Here is a 23797-nt window from a genome sequence, read left to right as displayed (position 1 = left end):
TAAGTTTTATTAAAGAAATGAATTATAACTTTAAATAGTTATAAGTAATAATGTACTCTATGATTCAAACTGTCAAAAGGATGACAAGCACGAGGATGACACTGGTAATAAATTAATCGTTCAAATTATGTAAACTAAGTCTTATTTCTTAAAATTTAACGGAAGACCGTATTCAAAGAAGAAATATTGTAAGGCAACTTTTCTCTCTTTTAATGTTTGATTTTGAAATAATTAGTCATTACATTTTCCTGTTTGCGACATGGGTCTTCTCCATCCACGAGACAAGAATCCTGTAACGCTTTCAGTAAGTCCCCAAGTCGTGCAAAGACACTTTTTCTGTAACATATTTGTTTCAGGAAAAAAACCCTGACTTGATAAAGACATTAATATAATCAATTTTATTTTCCTTGTCTGATGGCCTTGACCAAAAGTAACGTTGGCTTTAATATCTTGGTCAAGGTTTTCTGATAACTTGTTGGTGTTTGGTGCTTGTATGAAGGTCTGCATCAATGAGCTCCTAAGTTTCAGGATGAAATAAATTTTGCATTTTCAAAGATTTATATTCTAAATTTTTGACTAAATCTTCATTCAAGTCTAAAACACAGAGCTGTAAAAGAAGATGAAAGAGTTATTAACTTACTTACATCTCTCTCTCCCTCTCTCTCTCTCTCTCTCTCTCCCTCTCTCTCTCTTCTCTCTCTCTCTCTCAATTGCCTCGTTGATATGCCTGCTTTCTTGAATGAGCTGGTGAAGAAGATATTGAAGGTTTATATGGAACGGTATTACACGCTTTCCTCAGTGTGAGCATGGTTGAAAAAAACAAAAACCTTAGCGATTGTTTTTTTTTTGGTTAAGTTATAGGAGCAATAGGCACTTTTTTTTAAAGCGAATTAAACAATATTTTACTATTTTAGAATGAATCAAACCTTAATTCATTGGTTGTGTAGTTGAAGCTGCATTTCGAGGGAAAAAGATGTACCAATATTCTCTTTTTGGTGCCATCTTTCTTCAAGTATAATATTTGCTCAAATCTTAAAAGAAAAATTCAAAAAATTTTTCGCTAAACTCTTATAGACAAAACATCACGTGCTGCGACGTTGATTTGCGTCATAATGGATTATGCTTCTAGACTTTTTTCCAGCCAAAAAATTTAAAAAAATTTTCCTCAGCTTGTTTTTTTATCTTGAATCCGACAATATTCTTTAACATCTGCCTTTTGCTTTCTTAAGCTCTGATGAAATTCACCAATATATGGGCTCGTATCCCAAGGGAAGATATATGAATATGAGGGCTCGTATCCCAAGGGAGGATGTATGAATATGATTCAAATTTTGTTAAAGAAAGTCAATCAATACAGAGCTCTGGTTCTGTTGTAATAATTAATGGTTGACGATTTTTCAACTGTTGCGTTATTTTTATTATTTTTAAGTTGAGATGCATGGTGAAAATTTGTGCTTCTTAAAGAAAAATTCAGTTTAAGTATAGCGGTAATAAAGATTCTTAAGATTGAAGATTTATCAGGACAACATTCGAAGCATTGTTACAAAAGAAAAAAAAAATTATTACAAAAATATTTTTCAAAAATTATTACATTGGTTGAGATTTATAAGAAAGAATGTTGTAAAATGTATGGCTAACAAAGAAAAAGTTTTCTAACTTTATCTTAACGTGTCTATAACTTTATCCCAGATAAAGTTATAGACACGTTAAGATAAAGTTCGTATATAACTTGACGTATATAACTTTATCCCAGATTTCGTAAAAAACTTTGTAAGCGGATTTGTAAAAAATTTTCTAATAATTCAATTTTCTAATAATTCAATTATCTTAAAAAACTTTCGTCCGAAATTTTCTTACAAAGAATTCTGATAATATCCGGTATGCAAACTTTAAAATTTGCTTTTATTAAAGGAATCAAAAAGCCATTCGAACAGAGCTATCCGAAAAGTTATATTTTTCATTCCGCACATAACTTCGTATTACTTCAATTATCCGATACGCACCAAGTTTCTTTTGTAAAAACGTAAAAATGTTCATACTTCGAAAGTTTCTTCTTTATTAAAAAATAATTTCGAAATATCTTCGTGATTAAAAACTCTTAATTACGCACTACTTAAATTTGAAACAAAGAATTGTTTTACAGTTTTTGCATCGATTTTTTTTTTTTTTTTTTTGCGAAATACGAGGAAGTATTTGATATATTACATCAATCCCCAGTTAAACTTTTAAAAATTTTGTCATTGGACAAGTAACAGTTTTTAATAAATTGAGTTGATTTATTTAAAATATATTTATATAAAGTTATTTAAAATGGCTAAACTTCAATGTAAAATTAGATCAGTTAATTCGGAATGTTGTTAAACTTAGAGTAATTAAATATATACTTTTTAGTTTAAATATCTATTTTTTATTATTTTATATTATTTAGTGTAATGTTTTTAACAGTATTGCACGGCATATACCCGTCGAAAATCATCTCATTCGGTAACGCTTTATCCTATTTCTCTCTAAAAACATGTTCCTTCCTCGTATAGAATTTAAAAAAATGACCCATCACTGCATTTTAGAATAGGCAAAGTAAAATTATAAAATTTACTTAGAAATAAATTATTTAGACAACTGAAAACTGCAGAAAATTGAAAGATATTATTCTTAAGAAAACAATGAAGTTTTGTGATAACACTTTTTACAAAAGAAATCTTGTCATCCTTCCTCCCCTTGCAAAATTGCTCTGGCTCCTCCCCCACCTAAATATATTTACCTCCCATATACTTACACACATATCAGAGAGGATACCATGTCCAGAGGTATCCTCTCTTTTCTGATATGTGTGTAAGGATATGAAAGGTAAATATATTTAGGCCTATACTAGGTATTTATATTTAAGGGAGGTATTTACATTTATATCTTATGCATCATATTTTATATAAATGATTGAGAGTTAAATTTACACTTAACCCATGGTTCATTAAGGGAATATATATTTTTATGTGCTTATGTATAACTCTTGATAATCAAATTTAATCATTAAGTTAGTTGGAAAACAAAAGATTAATTTAAGTAAAGAAGCAAGACATTAAAATGTTAAAAAATTAGCTTTGATATATTAGTTAAAGCAGCTTAAGAAGTTTGGAAGCATAAAATATTTATATTCACATAGGAAACCAAAAAAAGTAATATTAACAGAAGAATTCACTTTGATAAAATACTTGGCAGATTCTGCAAATATGTATTATGGGTCACGTTAAAGCAGATCAGATTCATAAAAAAAAAATAAAACTTAATGGATAAAGAAGAAATGTGCTGATGAACAATGGTTGAAAAATATTCGGAAAAGATATAATGATAAGTTATCTCTGTGTAAACCAAAGCAAACAAGTCTTGGTAGATCTTCGGCACTCAGTAAAAAAGCTATAAGAATTGTGTCTAACAGTTAAAAAATTTTTAGAAGTTTATCATTTTAAGCCATCAAACATTTGGACCTGTGATGAAACAGGAGTTACCACAGTTCACACCAAAAATCATAGCCCCAAAAGGCAAAAAAACAAATAGGGAGTATGACTAGTGTAGAATGTGGCAATAATATAACAAGGATAGTAGCCATTAATTATACTGGAAATAGCATCCTAATACTACTTGTATTACCCAGTACTCCTCCTGGAAGTGTAGGAGACGCTAATTAGTGCGGATGGTCAAATGAAGTCATAACTGATATCATTTTCCTTTATTTATTTAAAAAAAAAAACATTTAAATAAAACAAAATCATAAAGATTATGACCATAGAAGTACTTTAAAAAACGGCCCTGGTTACAAAGACAGTGAATGGATTATTTGTACATGACTAGATAGCCTCATACAAAAACAAGATCTGTTAAAAAAAACCTAACTAATAGTAGACTTATGTAATGCACCATTTATTAGTTATTGTTAAAAAACAAAATGGTCATACAAACTTTTACTGACATGAAGTAAGCCATATGTTTCTTTACAATATAGAAAAAAGCTATAATATTAAGTAAGTTCAAACAATGTATAATTTAAAACTTATGGATTGTTTGGGACTTATTTGATATTACAGCTTTGACCAAAAAGTATCATTTTTGAGTAATAGAGTGGTCAAGGTACAACGTATATGTTGTACCATTGACCACTTAACTATTCAAAAATGATGCTTTAATGATACTTTTTGGTCGAATGAGAAAAAAATCAAAAGAATAATTTTTTCACAAAGAACGAGACAAACTTTGAATTAGTGAACGGAAACTTTCGGCTTCGGCCGAAGCCGAAACCGAAATTTCTGCGACAGCAATTTTTTACTTTTCCTGTTTCGGCCGAAATTTCGGTTCAAACCACAACCGAAATGAACCGAAACTTTTATAAGATTTTTTTTAAAGTCTAGATAACTTTTTTTTAATTTAGAGTGGGATCATGACGATTTCCTAATTTTAATCGTTTGTTAGTAAATCAATTTTTAACTATAACAATTGTAGAAATTTTAATTGAAGTCACGTTACATAATTGATTCAAGTTACTATTCTCAAATCATTCTTTAAACAAGTTAACATTTAAGTTAAGTAACCAATATCAATAATTTAATCAAAGTTTCTCAGTGCTAAATTTTACAATGGAAAATAATCGAAAGAAAAGCTATTTGTGGAATCATTTTACCGTAGCAGCCAGTGATTCCAAATACGCAACTTGCAATATCTGCAATTTGAAAATATCTCGTGGATCCCACAATCCAAAACTTCAATCACTTAGCGGACTTTCATCACATTTAAGAAGTCGGCATCCACAGCTTACTCTAAAAAATCTCCTAACTGAAAAAGCAATACTCACAACTACCGACAATCCTGAAAATATACCAACTTCAGATCAGCTTGAGCCTCTTACAATTAAAAAAAGAACAATACCTTTATTTGACATCAGATCAAAACGCCAGAGGACTGAAATGCTGCAATTTACAATGCCTGGCTGGGTTGACAATATCTCAAAAATTGATTCAAATTCCGAAGAAGGTCTTAAGTTTCATAGATCTATATTTGAAATGATTATCCTCGACTTACAGCCTTGGTCAATTGTGAATAATCCGGGATTTTTACGCCATCATGCACTTTTTAAACCACACTTTGACATTGGAAGTGAGAAATACTACCGAAGCATGCTCAATCCAGCCTATGAAAAGATTAAGCTTGCAACGAAAGTTATGCTTAACGAAAAAAATGCTGAAACTATCTCCATCTCTCTGGACGCTTGGTCATCCTTTCATCATAAGTACTTAGGCATGATGGCACACTTCATTTCAGACAAATGGGAGCGGATCAAATTCTGCCTGTCATGATCCAAGTTTGATGAAAAACATACTGCTTCAAACATTTTTCAAAGACTTGAGAATGTTGTGAAAGAGTGGGAGCTAAATGACAAGATCACATTCTGCTTAAGAGACAATGCTGCAAATATAAAAGCAGCTTTCAAAGAACCACAGTGTGTTTACAAGTCTGCTGGGTGTCTAAATCATTCACTTCAACTAGTGATTAAAAAAGAACTTTTTTCACTCCAGAGTGCTGTAAACTTGATAGAAAAATGTCGAAAGCTTTGCACTCATGCTTCTTTTTCAAATTCCTTCTTTGCTGAGCTTTACAAACAACAAGAGGTTCAAATGAACAATTTTGACAGGCTCGGACTCAAAAATGATGTCCCAACACGCTGGAATTCAACATATTACATGCTTGAAAGAATTCTGTACTTGAAATCAGCAATTGCTACCACGCTGCTAATCCGTCCTTCCAGCGGCATTGAGTTCACTGTACAGGATTGGAACCTGTGTGAAAAGTTGGTACACATTTTAGCGATTTTCGAAGAAGCCACCAAATTGCTCTCTGGAAAGGATGCTTGCATCAGTGCATGTATTCCAATTGTGACAACAATCCTGAAATCATTCGAAGTTCCCTCTGATGACGAAGAAGTGATTGGCATGAAAAATGCTTTAAAGAAAGCAATGGAGGCACGTTTTTTTGATTTAGAAACCATTGATCATTTTGCAATAGCAACACTTCTTGATCCCAGATACAAGCACCACTTCTTTAGATCCCAAGAAGCCTTTCAAGCTGCAAAAAAACAAGTTCTTTTGGAATTAGACAGTTCCATTTTGAGCCAAAATGAAACTACTCCTGTGATGAAAACTAAGTTTATTGAGAACACTGGGTTTTCTTCAATGATGCAAAATATAATTGCACAGTCACAAAATACAAGGTCCAAAAATCCAACTTCCAAATTAGCAAAGGAAGTTTTAAACGAGTACTTAGAAAGCCCAACATCTTCATGCTGTTTAGAGTTTTGGAAAGAGTATGAAGAAAAAACAACATTAAAAGCAAAGTTTGGTTTGGCAAAAATGGCAAAGAGATTCCTTACACCTCCACCAACATCTACCGAAGTTGAAAGGTTGTTTTCAACTGCTGGAGACATTCTTTCAAATGAAAGAAACAGACTTTTGCCAGAAAACATGGAAAAAATTTTATTCTGTAGAGAAAATATTTCAATTGTTAACTTTAATTATTAAAATGTCTTTACATATATGCTACTTTTTTTTTTTGACATATTATAGTTTTTATCAAATTATGTTACATGGTGATTGCTTAGATATACGTAAAATAGTTTTTTTTGCTTTAATTCGGTGATCATAAAAGGTTCAGGGATTTTTAACATTTTTTTTTCAAATTTCGGCTGTTTCGGTTTCGGCTAGTATGTCTAGGCGTGAAGCAGTGGCTGCTGCAGTGTGATTTCTGCTAAAAAAAGCAACAGACATCACAAACTTTTTTAGTTCATAATTATCATTGATGTAATGTAGAAGCAATGACTGATAGGAATCCATGTTTCTTGATGTCCAAGTGTTTGTAGATACAGCCATACCAGGTGCCTTTGGTAGATCAGCTTCCAGAGATCTGCACCCTTTTTGATGTTGTCATACAGCAAAGGCAACCTAAAAGTAGAGATAATAAATTTTTAATAATGTGACAGTAATTAATAATTTTGTATTAATCAAAATTTATATTAAAAATAAATATTGATTAATATAAATTACTAGATTGTTAGTTTAAAAATTTGAAAAACCTAGTAAAAAGTTATAAAAATTAGAAAAATGTTTTGGTTCGGATCCGGAAATTAATTATCGTTGTTTATTGTAATGGTAATAACTTGATAAGGAAATTATTGTTACTTCCTGTAATATCTTGGTAAAAATCTAAAAAACAAAAAATTGTGAGAGTATGTATTGAAATCTCAATATTTATTTTATATTCGTATGTTTTAGCTTAGTATTTGTTGTTTGTTAAAATTAAATAAGGTGCAACACAACATATTACCATTTATTTTTTAAAAAATTTTTACTAACTTAAATTTGAAGAAAGTTGATGCTGACTTTACAACAACTTTTGGAGCAAAGTATCTCAAAATGTCTTCAAATCAGGGTTGTTCTGTTGAAGGGTTGATTGCCTCTTGTTATGTCTTTCATTATCTCAAGGTAAGCTCTGAGTTGTAGTGGATAACTTGTCATATAATTGACCCAGGTTGACATAAGAGTATTGAACCTGTCAGCAGTTGAAGGGCCTACAAGTTTTCCTCTTTTAATGGTGTCACTACGATAATTCTAACACTGTTCACAGTTAGCCTTAACTAAATTTAGGTTTTCTGAATTGTGTCCAAATTAATTTCAACGTTTTCTGAAAGAGTATAGTTTACTGATCACTCTGTATATAGTCTACCAAATCAGAAAACTCCTATTAAGTAATTATGACATTTTAAAGATTTTTTGCGCCTTTTATTTTGCGCCTTTTATTTTGCGCCTTTTATTTTGCGCCTTTTTTTGCAAGTGTTTTGCGCCATTTTTTGGTCCGCCATGTTTTGATTCAAAATTTTATTGTAAAAGTTACAGACAATTTACTGGAAATGAATAATACAGATGGTATTGTGTTATATTACATAGTTTAAGACTGGAAATTCACATAATCGGAATGTTTTAAATCATCAAAATATTTACAAATATAAAATTAAAAATTATTTCTTCTTGAATTGAATCACTAAAAAATATCAACATTTAGATCAACATGTCCAAGAGAAACAAGATGTTTTCCATTATAAGAACTTAATGCCCTTACTAAATTAAGTCCATAATTAGAATTATTTGCGGACACCTTGTACCGGTTCCACGAGGAAGTTTTGAAGAGGTAGTGAACACTTTCTCCTGATTGCTCCAAATAAAATCCAAGTCCCATTTTTTTTGTTTTACATAATTCAGATACATGATTGAACAGGATATGAAATTTTGGTGTTAAAGTAATACCATGTTCCAACATCAAGTTTTTATAGCAGGCTTTTAAATTTTCGATATTTTTGAAAGTTTTCATCAAGTCTGGATCCAAAGCAAGACTCAACAACTAAATTTAACAACCTTAAGCATTCTCCAAAAGACTTTAGTTTAATTGGCAGCTTATCATTAAAGACTTTCCACTTTTTAAGAATTTTTCGAGAAGAATTTCCATTAAATTTTCCACTATGCTGACCAGTCTTAAATATTTGCAGCTATTCGTAAATCTTCTTCATATTCATTTCCGACCAAATCCTCTCCATATTATCCATTACATGGTTGACAGTTCATTACATAAAGCTCTGGTAAAACAAGTCTATCTACAAGAAATTCAGAGGGGTTTCCATGTACTAATACAAGGTTTATACAATTCTTAAAATGTTGTGCACACTTAGGTTTTGAACTAGATTCTTTGAATTTTGTATAGTTGTTTTGACAGCTCTGGAAAGTTCTGTATGGAGCATTTGTCCAAGTTTCTCTTCTATCCCACTCACATACATAACAGGGATGAATTGAACTGCTACTTGGAGATATACCTGTCAGAATCTGATTAAGTTTTATGTCGCATACCACAATGTGCTCAACCTTTTCAAGATTTAATTTTTCAAATAATATTTTAATGTTTAAATATCTTTCTGGGATTTCTGGAGCTACCAGAAGAAGAAATGAAGCATTTACTGACGAATCTTTAAACAATTTTTTTAGACCATCTTTATATAAAGACCTGCAAGCTGCTCCCGATTTTGTTTTCAGGTAATCTATTTCAACTTTGCCGTAATTTTCAAAAGTTTCATTGAGATTAACTATATTTAAACAAAATTTGATGAAACCACTTCCCCCATCAACAACAATTTTTAGCAACTGATTCTTAGAATCAATACATTTAAGATCCAGGAGTAGTTTAACAAAAAGAGTAACATCATTTCAGTACGCTACTGTAATGTTTTTATATTCCAAAGTTTTATCTTTGTTTTTAAATTCAAATAAAATATTTTCTTCGGTAAATAATGGGAGAAGATAACTGTCCAAATCAGAGACACAGTCTTTCAGTCCAGGTTCTTCAGCGTTTCTTCTTTTTTCAACAACTCTGTAATTATTAACTTTTTTATATAATAAGTTTTACTCCAAATATTGCATCATTTTATTGTGCAGAATTAAATTTGTATTAGTATTGTGATTTTACCTTATCATATTAGCAAGTTTTATCATTTGATGGTTACTTAAGGAAAGATAATTCTGAATATAAAGAAGATTTTTGTGAGTAAAATTGGTTGTTTTTGGAGTATTCTCAGATCCAATAGATAGTTTCAATTTCATGCCTCCTGTCTTCAATGAAATGGTGTTACCACTTTCACTACAAAGCTTTTCTTTAATAACGTGAGAAGCCATTTGTTCCATGACATCTAAATAAGTTACAAAACTATGGAAACTGAATGAAAAAGGTTTCGACAACTTTACATTGTTAAAAAGGTTATAGGTTCAAAAGCTTACAAAGGTTTTTTTAAATTTAAAAGTTATCATTTTTGATTTATTATTCTTAACATTTCTTTCACTTATCTCTCTATAAGTAACGCAAATTAATACGGTTTTTCTAATACCTTGGTATCCAGATGCAGCTGATATGTTATTTCTGAAAAAAAAAATTACATTTACGAACTTGTTTTCTATAGAACATGATATACAACCTTTCACAGTCAAATAATCAAAGTTATAAAAACGTTTTCTACCTGAGCGTTGTTGCATTGCATTTATGATGCAATTCTCTTGTAACATTAGTCAAACAAGAACTACACCGCGGACTAATAGCTGCCAATTTAAAACTCTTTATAACCAGATTTTTTCTGGGGTATCCTTCCCTGCGTTCTTGCGATTTTGCATATATCACAGCTGCAAGTTTTTAGTTTCCTAAAATTATATAAAAAATTATAATTTTATATTTCTTTACAACAGATATACAAATAAAATAACATTTTACCCATTTCGTGTTTTAGCCAGGATAGTCATCTTTGACCAGTCAATGTCAAAATTAATTTTCTGCCTGAGATCAACAACATTTGTTCTTTCAACTATACCCCTACACCTTAAAAAGATAAAGATATGCCAGTACCAAGCAAAATGAGATTTGATTCATTTATCAAATCTTATTTCTTTGAGTTCAACAAGGTATCCAGTTTTTCAGTTATGTGAATGATTTTAAGTTTGTAATATTTTATATATTTTTTGAGTTAAAAATCATTAAGTATACCAACCTTGGACACAATCCAGTAGGGTATCGATCATCAGCAATTTTATAATCCGAAAAACAGCTCTGAAATTTAGAAATTATATGGTTTTGGCTGTTTATTTTCATATGACATTTGCGACCACAAAAGACATACTTTTTCTCTATTCTTTTGATGATCTAAAATAGTCTGAGGATGTGATTTACTGATTTTTAACATTTTTTAAAACAAAATTTGTTCTATGATTGTCTTTTGCAATTAAATTTGTGGCAGAAAAAATGGCGGATTAAAGATGGTCGTAAAAGACAAAAAAGGCGCAAAAAAATCTTAGAAATGCCATAATTATTTAATAGTAGTTTTCTGATTTGGTCGACTATATACATAGTGATCAGTAAAATATACTCTTTCAGAAAACGTTGAAACTAATTTGGACACAATGCAGAAAACCTAAATTTGGTTAAGGCTAACCGTGTGTTCTTCTTGATCATAAATATCTTCTATCGATCTGACGTTCATTTATTGTCGTAGCAATAATTATGGTTAATGTTGAAATTCAAAAATAATTTTTCAAAAAGTAGTTCAATATTATTGCGCTTTCCGGAATTTATTGTAATATCTCAGTTTTCACTCAGCACTTTTACATGTAGTAGAAGTACTGAGTACGAAGGTGGGCGTTCCGTTGCAAATTTACATGTAGTAGAAGTACGAAGGTGGCCACACCGTCGCAACTTAAAGAGTTATAATTAAGTAAGAAATAAATAACTATATACACAGCTAAGAGTTTGTCATTTAAAAAACCTTGAGTTATTGCCGAAAACTTACGAAAAAACACAGAAAACGAAAGTTCAAAGCTTTTTTAAAGTAATATGAAATTGTACGAAAACCTATTTTATTCGAAATTTAAGCTTATAACAACACAGTAATTAGAAAAATATTTCAATTATTTTGCATTTCGTGTGTTTAAAATGTGCTTTCTCAGTTAACGCCATCCATTGTTGATATTCCAAGAAGTAAAGCAAATAAAAGTATTTTAAAAAGTTACTTACCAACAAGTTACCAAGTTGATACCACGAATATCAGAGCTTTTTCAGCTTCAAGACTTAAAAATAAACTGATTAAATTGTTAAAAACATTTAAATTGTTAATTTAAAAAGTTATTATCATCTCGTTTTTTTTTTTTTTATCGTTTTGTATTTTAATAATTAAAAAAGTAATTTTTCGATACACCGTTAAAATATCGGTTATAATTAAAAAATCTGTAACGATACTTTTTACCGAGACGCCTTATTATGCCGATATGATACATAAAAAAATCTCATTATTTTATTCCGATGCGATATTAGTTTTGGACGGCTATTGCCCAGTGGGCACAGGAACGTTTTGCAAACGTTTAGTAAACGTTTAATGGTCGGTTGAACGTCGAATATATTGGTAAAACGTTTTAAAAACGTTTGATAAACGTTTTAATAAGACTTTTTTTTATTACTTTTGAGGGACCTTAGAAAAACCTTTAAAAAACGCTTTTTGAAAACTGTAAACGACTAACTGCGCATGCGTAATATTAGACAAATTTGAACAACAAAGATATATATGTAAGCATATAAGCAAAGTTAATTTTTGAGGTTTCTCACTTATATTATATATATATATATATATATATATATATATATATATATATATATATATATATATATATATATATATATATATATATATATATATATATATATATATATATATATATATATATGTATGTATGTATGTATGTATGTATGTATGTATGTATGTATGTATGTATGTATGTATGTATGTATGTATGTATGTATGTATGTATGTATGTATATACTAAACTGCCATAACTAAAGTTAAACTACCATCCTCAAATATAAGCAACAAGGAAGCAATTGTAGTTACATAAAAATAGTCAGAACCTATTACAAGGTAAGTTTGAATTATAAAAATTTTTTATTTTTTTATTTTTATTATTAATGTATGTAGCTATTTCTAGGAGGACTGTTCTACTCCAGCTAGAAACAGTTTTACAACCTATGTACAAGTAAAAACACTTTTTTTCCATAATGACATTCATAGGATAATATTTCTATAAAATTATTGAGCACTTACATGTTTTTAGCTAAGTAAAAATTCTTTATTACGCAGTATTATTGAAGATTTAAAATTTAAAAAATGACTGTAAATTTAGTAGACTTTTTAGACTATTTAGATTATAGTAGACTATTTAGTTGATAAAAAATGATCTTTTTTTGCATTTGTTTGAATGTAATGATGTAGCATATCACATTTGTTTGCATATAAGAGAAGTAAGTCCATATATTGCAGTGTAAAAAGTTGTTGAATATAAGTTTGTCAAAAAATGTGTTAATTGTAATTTTTCTGTTTTTATTCAACATTTTATCTTGATTAAGTTAAAAAATATGTATGTATTTTTAATAAGTTAAAAATAATATATTATTTATTTTTTTTACAAGTTAAAAAAGACTACCTAAGAACTGGGAATTTAAAACTTTTAAAGTAATAACTTTTTTTATTTTTTTCAAATTTAAATTTTTTTAAATTTTGTAATTAATTATATTACTTTTGTAAAATTATTAACATAATGTTTAAAGTGTGATTTTCCCTCAATAAATTACTTTTATAAATGTGTGTATATGTAACACCCTTTACACGAGCAAGTTAAACGCAGTTTATAAAAAATTTATGTAGAATTCTTTGTTGCTGTTGTTGTTAAAAGTTTCACAAACAAAATATAGTTTGGTGTATAAGTTGATTAGAAATCATTTAAACTGAACTCCTGATAGGATGCATGAAAAATAATGGGAAAAAAAATAGAGTACAGAACATGGATGTTTCCTAAGGACACAGAAATGTTTGATGTTTGCCCGAGTAACGATTGGAAATTAAATCCTTTAAAAAACATTTTAAAAACTTCTTAAGTTAATAATAATTTTTACTTCATATAATATTTTTGCAGGACCTATAAAAATGGCTTCACAACCCTTATCTTACAAACTGTAATCATTTACTTACACATGTGTATGCTTTACAAGAACATGGAATGCCTTCATATAAATGCTCTACAAGTTTTTTTAATAAAACTTTTTTAAATATAACTGTTATACACTTTATGATTTTTTATATGGTCATATAAAATTATTTTTATATAATATTATAATATTAATAAAGTAAATTATTATAGTAGAATTATTAATCTATTAATTTGTATTATGGTATTGTATAGCTATAATAAAGTAGATAGATAACTGCATAGCCTATATATTTCTTTTGTGATTGTTGTATTTTGATATATAATAAGCATCAATGTATAAAAATAAATTTATAATAAATATATATACATATTTTTAAATAAATGCATAAATATACATATGTATATATACAGATATATAGTTAGAACATATAAGGAGTCTTGCTACATTGACTGAGGGTTTTGGTTTGGGCAGGCAATTTATCAATTAAACACCTTTTATTTACAATTTTTAAACTTTTTTTAATCTTCTAAATTAATTTCTTTTTTATTTAAATTTGACATTTAATGGTAAAAATTATATATATATATATATATATATATATATATATATATATATATATATATATATATATATATATATATATATATATATATATATATATATATATATATACACACTAGAGTGACATCAGGCATACTTTTTCTACTTTAACAGGTTTTTTTTTCAACCTAAAACAACAATATCAAATATCTCAAGTGCATTTAATAGCGCTGCTATTATGAAGTATATATATATATATAATTTTTATAAAAATTACATATATATATTTATATATAAATATAAAAGCAGTTTTTTTGTTGTTTTTTTTATTTAATGTATGAAATTTTACATTTTTTAGTTTTTGTTATACACATTTTATTATAAAGTATTAAAATAAAGTTATTCACTTTTTACAACAATTTAGTGCATTTCATTTAATTTCTAACTTGTAGTTTTTGTATTTGTTACTGTTATAGATATAATATAATACAAAGATTTTTGTGCATATGTTCTCAGTATTGAGTAGCAAAGAAATAGTTGCAAGAAAACAATCTCAACCAAATTTAAGTTATTTTAAAGGGCGTTTTTTATAATAAAATTAGTATATATATATGAAATGTAAATGAGATAAAAATTACTATTTTAGTGTATGGAGAAAAAATAGAAGTAAAAACGAAATTTATTAATGATTTCATTGAACCTAATTTTGATGAGTATTATGAGTATCAAAGGTGCAGACATTGTTACAAGCAAATAAATGCAAGGTATGTTTGAGTTAAAAATATTAGATAAATAAATTTTTTAATAAATGTATGAAGCTATTTCTATTCATATTTGAATGAAACAGTGCAACATATCACAGTTATTTGCACATAAGAGAAGCAAGTCCTATTATTAAAGTGCAAAAAGTTTCTGAATGTAAGTTTATCAAAGAATGTCATCTGGTTTTATTAAACATTTTATGTAAATAAATATTTTTTATCAAGTTTGAAAGTATTTCCAACATTAATAAATAATATATGAAGTTTTTTTTCATCAAGTTTAAAAAACTACCCATGAAGCATCACTTGAATTTATTGTTATGAGGAACTTTCATCAGGCTTTTTTATTTTATTTTATTACATAATCAAATTATAACAAGGTTAAAAAAATTGTTAAATAAACTAAAAGTGAAGTGTAAAATTTACCATGAGTATAAATGTGTGTTCAAGTAACACCCTTTATATGTGCTAGTTGAAATCCATGAAAGATTTCTATAGTAGTTCTGTTTTTAGAAACACTGGTGTCACATACAACGAAGTTCGATTCGGTCGATAAGTTGAAGATCATTTGAAGAGAGCTCTTGACAGAATTGCATAACAATTATTTTATAACGTTTTTGTAGGCTTATTTGTAAATGTATGCTTTTTTTTTGTATGCTTATATTTTAAATAAACAAAAAATTAAACTTTTAGAAATTTATTAAATTATCGTGATCTAGGCTGTTGCTCCTAAATTTTCGTTTGTAAAAGATTTTTTTTTGCATAACATAACTTATTTACTGAAATAACTTATACTTAAATAAATGCATTTAGGATAATCCTTGAAAAGGTTAAAACGTTTCATTTACATAAAATAAAAACCCATCAAAAAAGGTTTTCGTGAGACCTTTAAAAAACGTTCAAAAAACGTTTTTAGGAAAACGTCCGGTCACCGTTTCATATGAACGTTCAAAAAACCATTAAAAAACGTTTTTGTGAGACGCTTAGAAAACGTTCAAAAAACGTTTTTAGGAAAACGTCCGGTCACCGTTTCATTTAAACGTTCAAAAAACCATTAAAAAACGTTTCACGGGACCTTTAAAAAACGTTTGCAAAACGTTCTTGTGCCCACTGGGTGGTACATAACATACGAGATTTCTCCTATTGTTACGTGAATCTCGTTTGATTCAGAAAAAAAAAAATTGCAATTCGCAGATGATTAATAAACACAACTACTTTTACAAGGAAAAGTGTTTCTAACTATATTTGAAAAAAGCGTTTTTCGTGGTTTTCGCTCAAGATTTTGGTATGTTCACAATGAATTAACCTCGGTTTGGCTTTTACTTGACGAAATAAAAACCACTCTCGCACTCCAAAGCTTATTTGACTTTTAGAACCCTGGATAACAATGGATGTCACCTGTCTTTGTAAATGTTTTTGGAGTATTTATGACGCAGTTCTCGAAAATAAATGATCTATTTTCTGTTTCTCTGTTGCTGATCCTGAAGCCATCCTTTATACCTACTGTCTGCTGCTCTGCTGCTTCGCTTTTCGACACATTTGCATGCATCTTAACATTTAGTTTTTGTGAAAATCTTTAAAAAACTCAATTTGTTATCATTGGCAAACGATCAAACTCTTAAACCAGACTTAACTTAGTATAAAAGTTATGAGTAACATTTTCATAAAACTAAATCAAAAAGTAATGTACCAATTAACTGTTATTGACGTATAGCTAAGATATTTTTCCCGTTATGCCAAAAAAGGGTTCTCTAAGGAATCTCTAAGGAATAAGGGTTCTCTAAGAAATATGCTTATTTTTCTATGATGAATGGAAAAAAAAGGGAGCAATTCTAATGAGTCTATTTAGTTCTTTTTTTTTTTTTTTACCACTTCTTATATATAGCTTTTAAATTAATAAAACTACGTATAAATATATGCATTACAAAATATTAAAGAAAATGCTGCGCTTTATCTTATAAAATAATTTTGTTTTGGAAAGAAAAGTGGAGAATGGAATGGTATGGGCAATTAAGCCAAAACTTTGACTTTTAAAAGTTATTTTATTTTCTACAACTGAGGCGCTTTAATGTTCCTAGACTACATACAAATATTTGTTAAGAAAAATAAATAATTTGGCGATCTTTACGTTTATATGTAGCAAACAGAAACAAAAGCCTTAGTTTGCAAACTTCCAATTTTGTAAATAAATGAACTCTTGAAGATATTTGTCCCAGTTTATCATTTACAAATATTAAAAACTGATTTTTTCAAGAAACGATTTGTAAACGAATTTCAAACCAGCACTCCGTTAAATAAACCTAAGGATAGAGAAGGCGGAGCGACTTGATGAAAGTAATTATTGTCTTGACTTTAGAATTTGTTGCAAAACCAATTAAAACCATTATTAAGTTAAAAGTGTCTGAAGCGTCCAAATCAACAGCCACTTACAGAAGAAATACTCCAGGAAAAAATCAAATAATGAGGGGGGTGCAGTTAAGGGGTTTTACCTTAGACTTCAGGTGTATTTGACTTTTGTATTTGTATTTGATGCGGATGTATTATTTTGTATTTGATTTAGATGTATTATTTTGTATTTGATTTAGATGTTTTTTAGAGTGGAAATTCTGAATTTTGATAAAAAGCTATTCAGCGCTCCAGTCACTTATTTTATGTATTCATATTTTATATGTTTCATGATTGAAATTAAATACTAAGTAATTACAAAAATTATCATCCACAAGCTGAAAAAGTCATCAAAACTCACTGGCGTCTGTCTCATCAAAAACCTCAATTATAAACTTATAAAACAAATTTAAAAAAAAAAAAATTTTAATCTTGTTCCGCCTTAAGATGCGTTTGAGTATGAAAACTTGTCTTACGATATTTATAAGCTTCTTTTGATATTTATAAGCTTCTTATATAAAGACAAAGTGTTAGATACAACTCTAAAAGAACATTATTCAATATAAAGTTAAAATGATGTAATTGGAATTTAAAATGTTGAAGCTGAAAAACACGTTTACAGATTTTCAATAGTTGGAGAATTCCTCGTACTCTCTGTCATTAAAGATAACACATCGATGTCTCCGATTATCAGACATAATTGTAAATACATATTTTGTGTACAAAACTTAGTTGCTGCTAGTTTGAAGAAATGCTATCGTGCCTATTTTAGTTATCGGTCTTCGACATCGAAGTATTGGCTTTACAATATTTAGAAAGAAACCGCATTCAGATTTGAGTGTTTGTTAGTTTATCGTTAGCGACAAGCACTTTTTGTTTTGTTTAATGTTTAGATAAATTGGAAGACGACCTTTAACCTTTTTCTTACAGTTTGATTGGTATGACATAATAGCGAGTTTGACTTATTTTTTTTAAAAAAGGACATGTCAGGAGCTATCAGTTTATTTTAAAAGATGTGTTTTTCAGAGTGACCGCATTTTTGTTTCGCCTCGTTTTACCAATTAAAAGTTAAAGACTTTCAATCTTTAAGTATTCTTTTCAAAAATTGAACAATAAAAAAACTCGCAAGAAGACATTTATTCGATGTTTTAATGTACCAATGGTATTTTTTTTTTTAAAAAAAAAAACAGCTTTACAAAATAAAACTAATTTATAAAGATTAGCGACCTTTAACAACATGGATTATTATCGATCACTATCATCGACTTCTTTGAAGCCTCGGATAATTAATGTTGATTTGATGGCGATTTACGTGATCTTTATCAATTAATATGTTCGTGTAGGCTTTACGTTTTTGACTATCATATACACAAATTACTAATTGGCATCGCATTATTTAAAAATAAACAACGATGCTTCAGTTTGAAGAGGTAGCTCAAATTACAGTTGATGCAATTCAAGAAAGCCATCAGAAGGACACATCAAAAAGTACGTTTATTAGCTTCCTTTAGGGCGGTAATTATTACGAGAGGTTTAAAAAAAAAAAAAAAATTAAAATATGCTTACTTTTCAAATCCATATCAAAATTTATCTTTTAAAAAACATTACATCTCCATAATTAGATTTTAGTTTGAACAAGAACATTTTTATCCATTGTAACGCCGTTAACTTTGAGGGCTTAAAACGGATATTTTTTCCTTCGCGAAACACGTGTGTCACAGAGCGCATGCGTAATCATTCTTTAAGTTACGCGAGTTTGTTTTTAATTTTGAAAAGAAGTCGTTTCATTCAAAATTTCAAAAGACTTTTCAAAATGACGTATTTAAAAAAAAGTGTGGTTCAGACGTTTAGTAATTTTAGCGTATGCTGAGAATTCCATTTAGCGCACTTGAAATTTTCTTTTTACGCTAAAAAACGAAACTTTTTAAAAATAATTTATGCGCTGTTTATCAGGTTATAATATATAAAAAACAAATTTAAAAAAATAATAAAAAAATAGGGGGGGGGGGGGGGCTCTCCTAGTAACTCGGCGTTTGCTTTATGCGGGTTGATCAACCTTGATCTCGTTGAAACGAATATTTTTCTTTAAGCTTAATTAAAACAAGTGAAATTCTCATGAGCAAAACCTATTTATTCTAGATACTTGTGATAGAATTCAAAGTAAAGCGTTTAAAAATGGTGTCTGAGTTAATAAAGCATGTATCTTTATTTGGTACACGCTAACGATACATCCTATATAACTAAAGCATTATCTTTATTTGATACATGCTATAATGGTTACGATAAACAGTGGAGAGTTATTTTGATCTTTAGACTTTATCTACAGTTCTCGGGCCGCTGGCCTACCCATCCTTGTTATGTCTGTGTCATCATATTAAAATTGTTTTAATGCTTTGTAAAATAACTTCGGACTTTTATTTATTTTCAGAGGAAGAGAGTGGAAAGATAAAAACTCCTCGCGAACAGCGGGACGCAAAAATAAAAGAACATATAGACTACATGATTGATCATTTTTCTTTTCATGGGCTTACTTATATAACTGACAAAAGAAATAATTGCGTTCGCCGTACAATATGGCTTTTTATCACTGTAGCTGCATTCGCATACGCCATGGAAAAAGTGTACGAAAGTACCGTCAACTATCTGTCTTACCCATTTAATACTTCTCGTATGAGAATATACGTCAACGAAATTAATTTTCCGGCGGTATCATTCTGTAATTTAAACGAATTTCTGTTTAGCAAAATGAACGGAACCAAAGTCGACAAATCTATTTTAAATTTTAAAACCCCAGAAAATATATCAGGCGAAGAATACAACAACATTACAATAGGAGCTAAACTACGTTTAGATGAAATGATTGTTGATTGCGAGTTTCATGGCAAAAAATGCTCTCATTTAAATTTTACAGAATTCAATATGATGCAAGGTGAACTTTGTTTCACATTTAATTCTGGAAAACCCCCTCACACACTTTTAAAAGTAAACGGAGTCGGAATGACAAGAAGCCTTAAGCTTACTATTAACGTTCAACATTATGAGTACTACAGAGACGAAATGGATGCAGGAATTCACCTGATGCTACACGGACAAGATGAACAACCAATCAAAATGCGTGGCTTAATAATACCCCCTGGATATACCACTTATATTCAAGTCGAAAAGAAGACGGTCTGTTTATCATTATTTCTATTTTAAAAAGCTTTTTTTTTATTGTATATATATTTTTTTATATTAACATAGAATATTGGTTTGTACATTTATAAAGTTTTAAAGGTAACAATAAAAAACAGGAACCCTTTTTCCTTCCAGATTATAAACTTAGAACCCCCATACAAAACCAAATGTGGTTCCCTACATCTAAAATATTTCGACGGGTACTCCATGCACACGTGCTGGCTTGAGCAGCTTACAGATCACGTGTATACTACTTGTCAATGTAAGGACTTTTTTATGCCAGGTTAGTTGCATTTATACTATATAAGTATCTATAGCTTTTCATTATAAGTATATATTCTAACATGCTTGATCAACCAATAACTTTGTTCAAACAGATACTTCGTTCCACGACATAAAAATTCATTGATTTTTTTAAGGAGATATACCAATCTGCTCGTTCCAAACCTTGAATTGTTGCGCTTGGCAGGCATGGGGTATATATATTTTTTAATTTTTTTTAAAATCATAAACTATTTTTTTCTTTTTTCAAGTTTTTCAAAAACACTTTTATCTAGAGAACTTCAACAAAATGAAAATGTATAACTGTCCGATACCGTGCAAACTTGACTCTTATGGTATGAGTCTTTCTCGAGCCCTGTTTCCTACAGCTCAGTACGCAAGGACGCTTGCGAATCGTTTTCGTAAACTTCCGCATATCGTTCACTTCGTAGAAAATATTACCGATGAACTTGGTTTTATGCGGTAAAAATACTTCTGGTAGTAATAATATTAATAATAATAATAATAATAATAATAATAATAATAATAATAATAATAATAATAATAATAATAATAATAATAATAATAATAATAATAATAATAATAATAATAATAATAATAGTAATAATAATGATAATGATAATGATAATGATAATGATAATGATAATGATAATGATAATAATAATAATAATAATAATAATAATAATAATAATAATAATAATAATAATAATAATAATAATAATAATAATAATAATAATAATAATAATAATAATAATAATAATAATAATAATAATAATAATAATAGTAATAATAATAATAATAATAATAATAATAATAATAATAATAATAATAATAATAATAATAATAACAATAATTTCTTGTTTTTAGGGATAATTTACTTCGCCTTGTTATTTACTACGAAGAGTTATCATATGAGTTAATCGAGCAGAAACCAAGCTACGATACTTTGGTGTGGCTAGGTAAAGTTTTCTATATAGTAAATGTAATATATAATTGTCAGTTTCTAAGTTCATAAAATAGTTATGCTTTTTTTTTTTGTATTATATTTAATAGTCAATGTTATTTAAAGCATTTTTTTTCGTAACGTAAATACCAAGCCGATGTTGCTGATAGCAACCCAGGAGTATTTTGACAAAAGCCTTACATAAACAAAAGCCTTACATGTGCTGGCTAAAGAAAACGGTCATAAACGTTATTGACTAAAATTTCATTCTTCTAACAGTATATATTTAATGTACCGTATATACTGGCGTATAAGTCGATCCAAAAATCAATACAAAATCAATATTAAATGAAACATTTTTTAATCAATATTAATAAGAAATACGAAAAAAAATTTCAAGGAATAAATTTGATTTTTTTCTGACCCGCATATAAGTCGAATTGCTGTTTTAGAGTAAATATTTCGTCCAAAATTTCTCGACTTATACGCGAGTATATACGGTAACTATTTTTGTAATTTTTTAAACATTATTCCTTATTTACAATTTAGGAGATATTGGCGGTCAGATCGGATTATTTATTGGTGCCGGGGTGATGTCGTATTTTGAATTCATAGACTGCTTGGCTTTGGTGACGTATACTCGTTTTTTTGAAAAGTTTTCAACTTTAACTTCAGTATAAACCACGGACTGAACGAAGCAATTGGATTTATTGATTAGAACGATTAAATTATCAAACCTTTATAAAGCGTTTCAAAAAGTAAATCAAAAAATAGCTACGCTTATTTATTAAAATGGCATCGAACGATGAAAATATATATATTTGAAAAAATCTGTAAATTTTAAACGTACAAAAATATTTCTCACTCAAGTCGTATCAGTTCTTCATAGCTAGCCGTCGGATCACTTGGTTCAACTGATTCTTTGCTTGTGTTCGCCTGGAGTACACGCGTGTGAGACTTCATAAAGTGCAATCGAAAAAAGTCTGTCTTCTTGTTGCAGATCTGCAGATATATTTTAACACATAAGATTTAATCTCTTTGCTACTCTTGAGCCGGTTATAAAACGACCTCAAGATTGACAAAGTTCAACTTTCATGAATCAATTTGCTCGAATGATTTTTAGCAAAATAAAAACTTTAAGAAAAGCATTTTTCTGATTTTTCTTAAAAAAGCTATTGGTCCTTAAACATTTAACTAAATATGGGATAAACATGTCTACCTCATCTGTGAGTTTGTCTTATTTCTTCGTAAAAAAAAAAAAATATATTGATGAGTTCAAATACAACTTAAAAGGTTTTTCCTATTGATAAACCCAAATGTTAAAATGAGATTGCATAGGAAAAAAAAGGTAACTGTGTAATAAAAATTCATTTGAATGATCTCATAAGTCAATCGTCTTAATGATCACAAAGATCATTTACTCATTCGGTAGAATGATCACAAAACAATAGTATTGTTCTTTTATTTTAACTTTTAAACAAAAAAAAAAAATCAAAGAAGATTTATTTTTTAATATAATATAAAATTCAGAAAACTCATTATAAAATGATATAAATTCAGAATACCTAAATGCAAGTATGTGATAATTATTTAAACGCAAAGCTCTGATTTAATAAATAGTTTATTTTTAATGTCATAATTGCATTTTCTTTATCATATTCATAGAATTGCATTTTGTTAGTGACATTTTAATAGTGACATTGTTGGGAACGATCTTTTTTTTTACAACATCTCACTAAAATGAAAGATATTGATCAACTGAATTGACACAAAAGGTCAGGGTTGGGTGGACAATATTGGTGAGCATTTAGGATTATGAGTAGCCCATCTTTACAATGAATGCAAATAGATACTATTGTAATGAGAAAGACTTTGTTTTTGTTGATAGCAGAATGTTTATACTGTTTGCCTGCAAGGTTTGTGCGCATGTCTGTTTTGTAAATTTTTAAATCTAGAGAGTCATACGGTTAACTAAATCTATATTCCCAAAAATTAATAATTACTAAATATTTCTAAAAATTGTTCTATACAAAAAATTTTTATATTAGTCTTTTTAAAACAAAAAAAAAAAAATATTTTCCAAAGTTTGCTTTTTTGTATGTGCGTAAAACACCGT

The 23797-nt window shown here is 28.6% G+C and overlaps 2 protein-coding genes, 1 long non-coding RNA gene and 1 pseudogene across 6 annotated transcripts; 3 read left to right on the top strand and 1 right to left on the bottom strand.

The window, feature by feature from the left end:
- Window positions 1-4625: 4625 nt before the first annotated feature.
- LOC149887250 (zinc finger BED domain-containing protein 4-like) lies at window positions 4626-7644 on the top strand. The gene is made up of 5 exons (XM_090091496.1): window positions 4626-5275; window positions 5387-6442; window positions 7311-7314; window positions 7404-7520; window positions 7567-7644. The coding sequence occupies exons 1-5, from the start codon at window positions 4626-4628 to the stop codon at window positions 7642-7644; spliced, it is 1905 nt and encodes a 634-aa protein (XP_089947622.1).
- A 267-nt stretch (window positions 7645-7911) lies between these two features.
- LOC145188180 (uncharacterized) lies at window positions 7912-19015 on the bottom strand (annotated as a pseudogene). Its single transcript, XR_016453114.1, has 7 exons — window positions 16006-19015; window positions 10613-11938; window positions 10339-10443; window positions 10091-10268; window positions 9962-9993; window positions 9547-9766; window positions 7912-9450 (listed from the first exon to the last, which is right to left on the bottom strand). The product of XR_016453114.1 is annotated as an uncharacterized LOC145188180 (transcript).
- Window positions 12333-15961, top strand: LOC149887249 (uncharacterized). Of its 3 annotated transcripts, XR_016453117.1 has the most exons (4): window positions 12333-12641; window positions 13075-13117; window positions 14780-14897; window positions 15408-15961. It is a non-coding gene; the product is annotated as an uncharacterized LOC149887249 (long non-coding RNA). The 3 variants fall into 3 exon arrangements; XR_016453115.1 differs by lacking the exon at window positions 13075-13117 and having other exon boundaries at window positions 15408-15624; XR_016453116.1 differs by lacking the exon at window positions 13075-13117 and having other exon boundaries at window positions 12333-12526; window positions 15408-15620.
- On the top strand, window positions 18619-22550 carry LOC145189825 (acid-sensing ion channel 1C-like). Its single transcript, XM_090089650.1, has 7 exons — window positions 18619-18767; window positions 19708-20450; window positions 20592-20739; window positions 20876-20932; window positions 21014-21200; window positions 21606-21697; window positions 22231-22550. The coding sequence occupies exons 1-7, from the start codon at window positions 18692-18694 to the stop codon at window positions 22359-22361; spliced, it is 1434 nt and encodes a 477-aa protein (XP_089945776.1). The 5' UTR covers window positions 18619-18691; the 3' UTR covers window positions 22362-22550.
- Window positions 22551-23797: the final 1247 nt, after the last annotated feature.

The sequence above is a fragment of the Hydra viridissima genome, unplaced genomic scaffold (genome assembly GCF_058129835.1).
Source record: "Hydra viridissima isolate aposymbiotic clone 2 unplaced genomic scaffold, HvirCarnegie_v1 scaffold_6, whole genome shotgun sequence".
In the NCBI taxonomy this organism is placed as follows: Eukaryota; Metazoa; Cnidaria; class Hydrozoa; order Anthoathecata; family Hydridae; genus Hydra; species Hydra viridissima.
The sequence above is the reverse complement of the archived record's forward strand: the minus strand, read 5'-3'. Positions and strand labels throughout refer to the sequence as shown.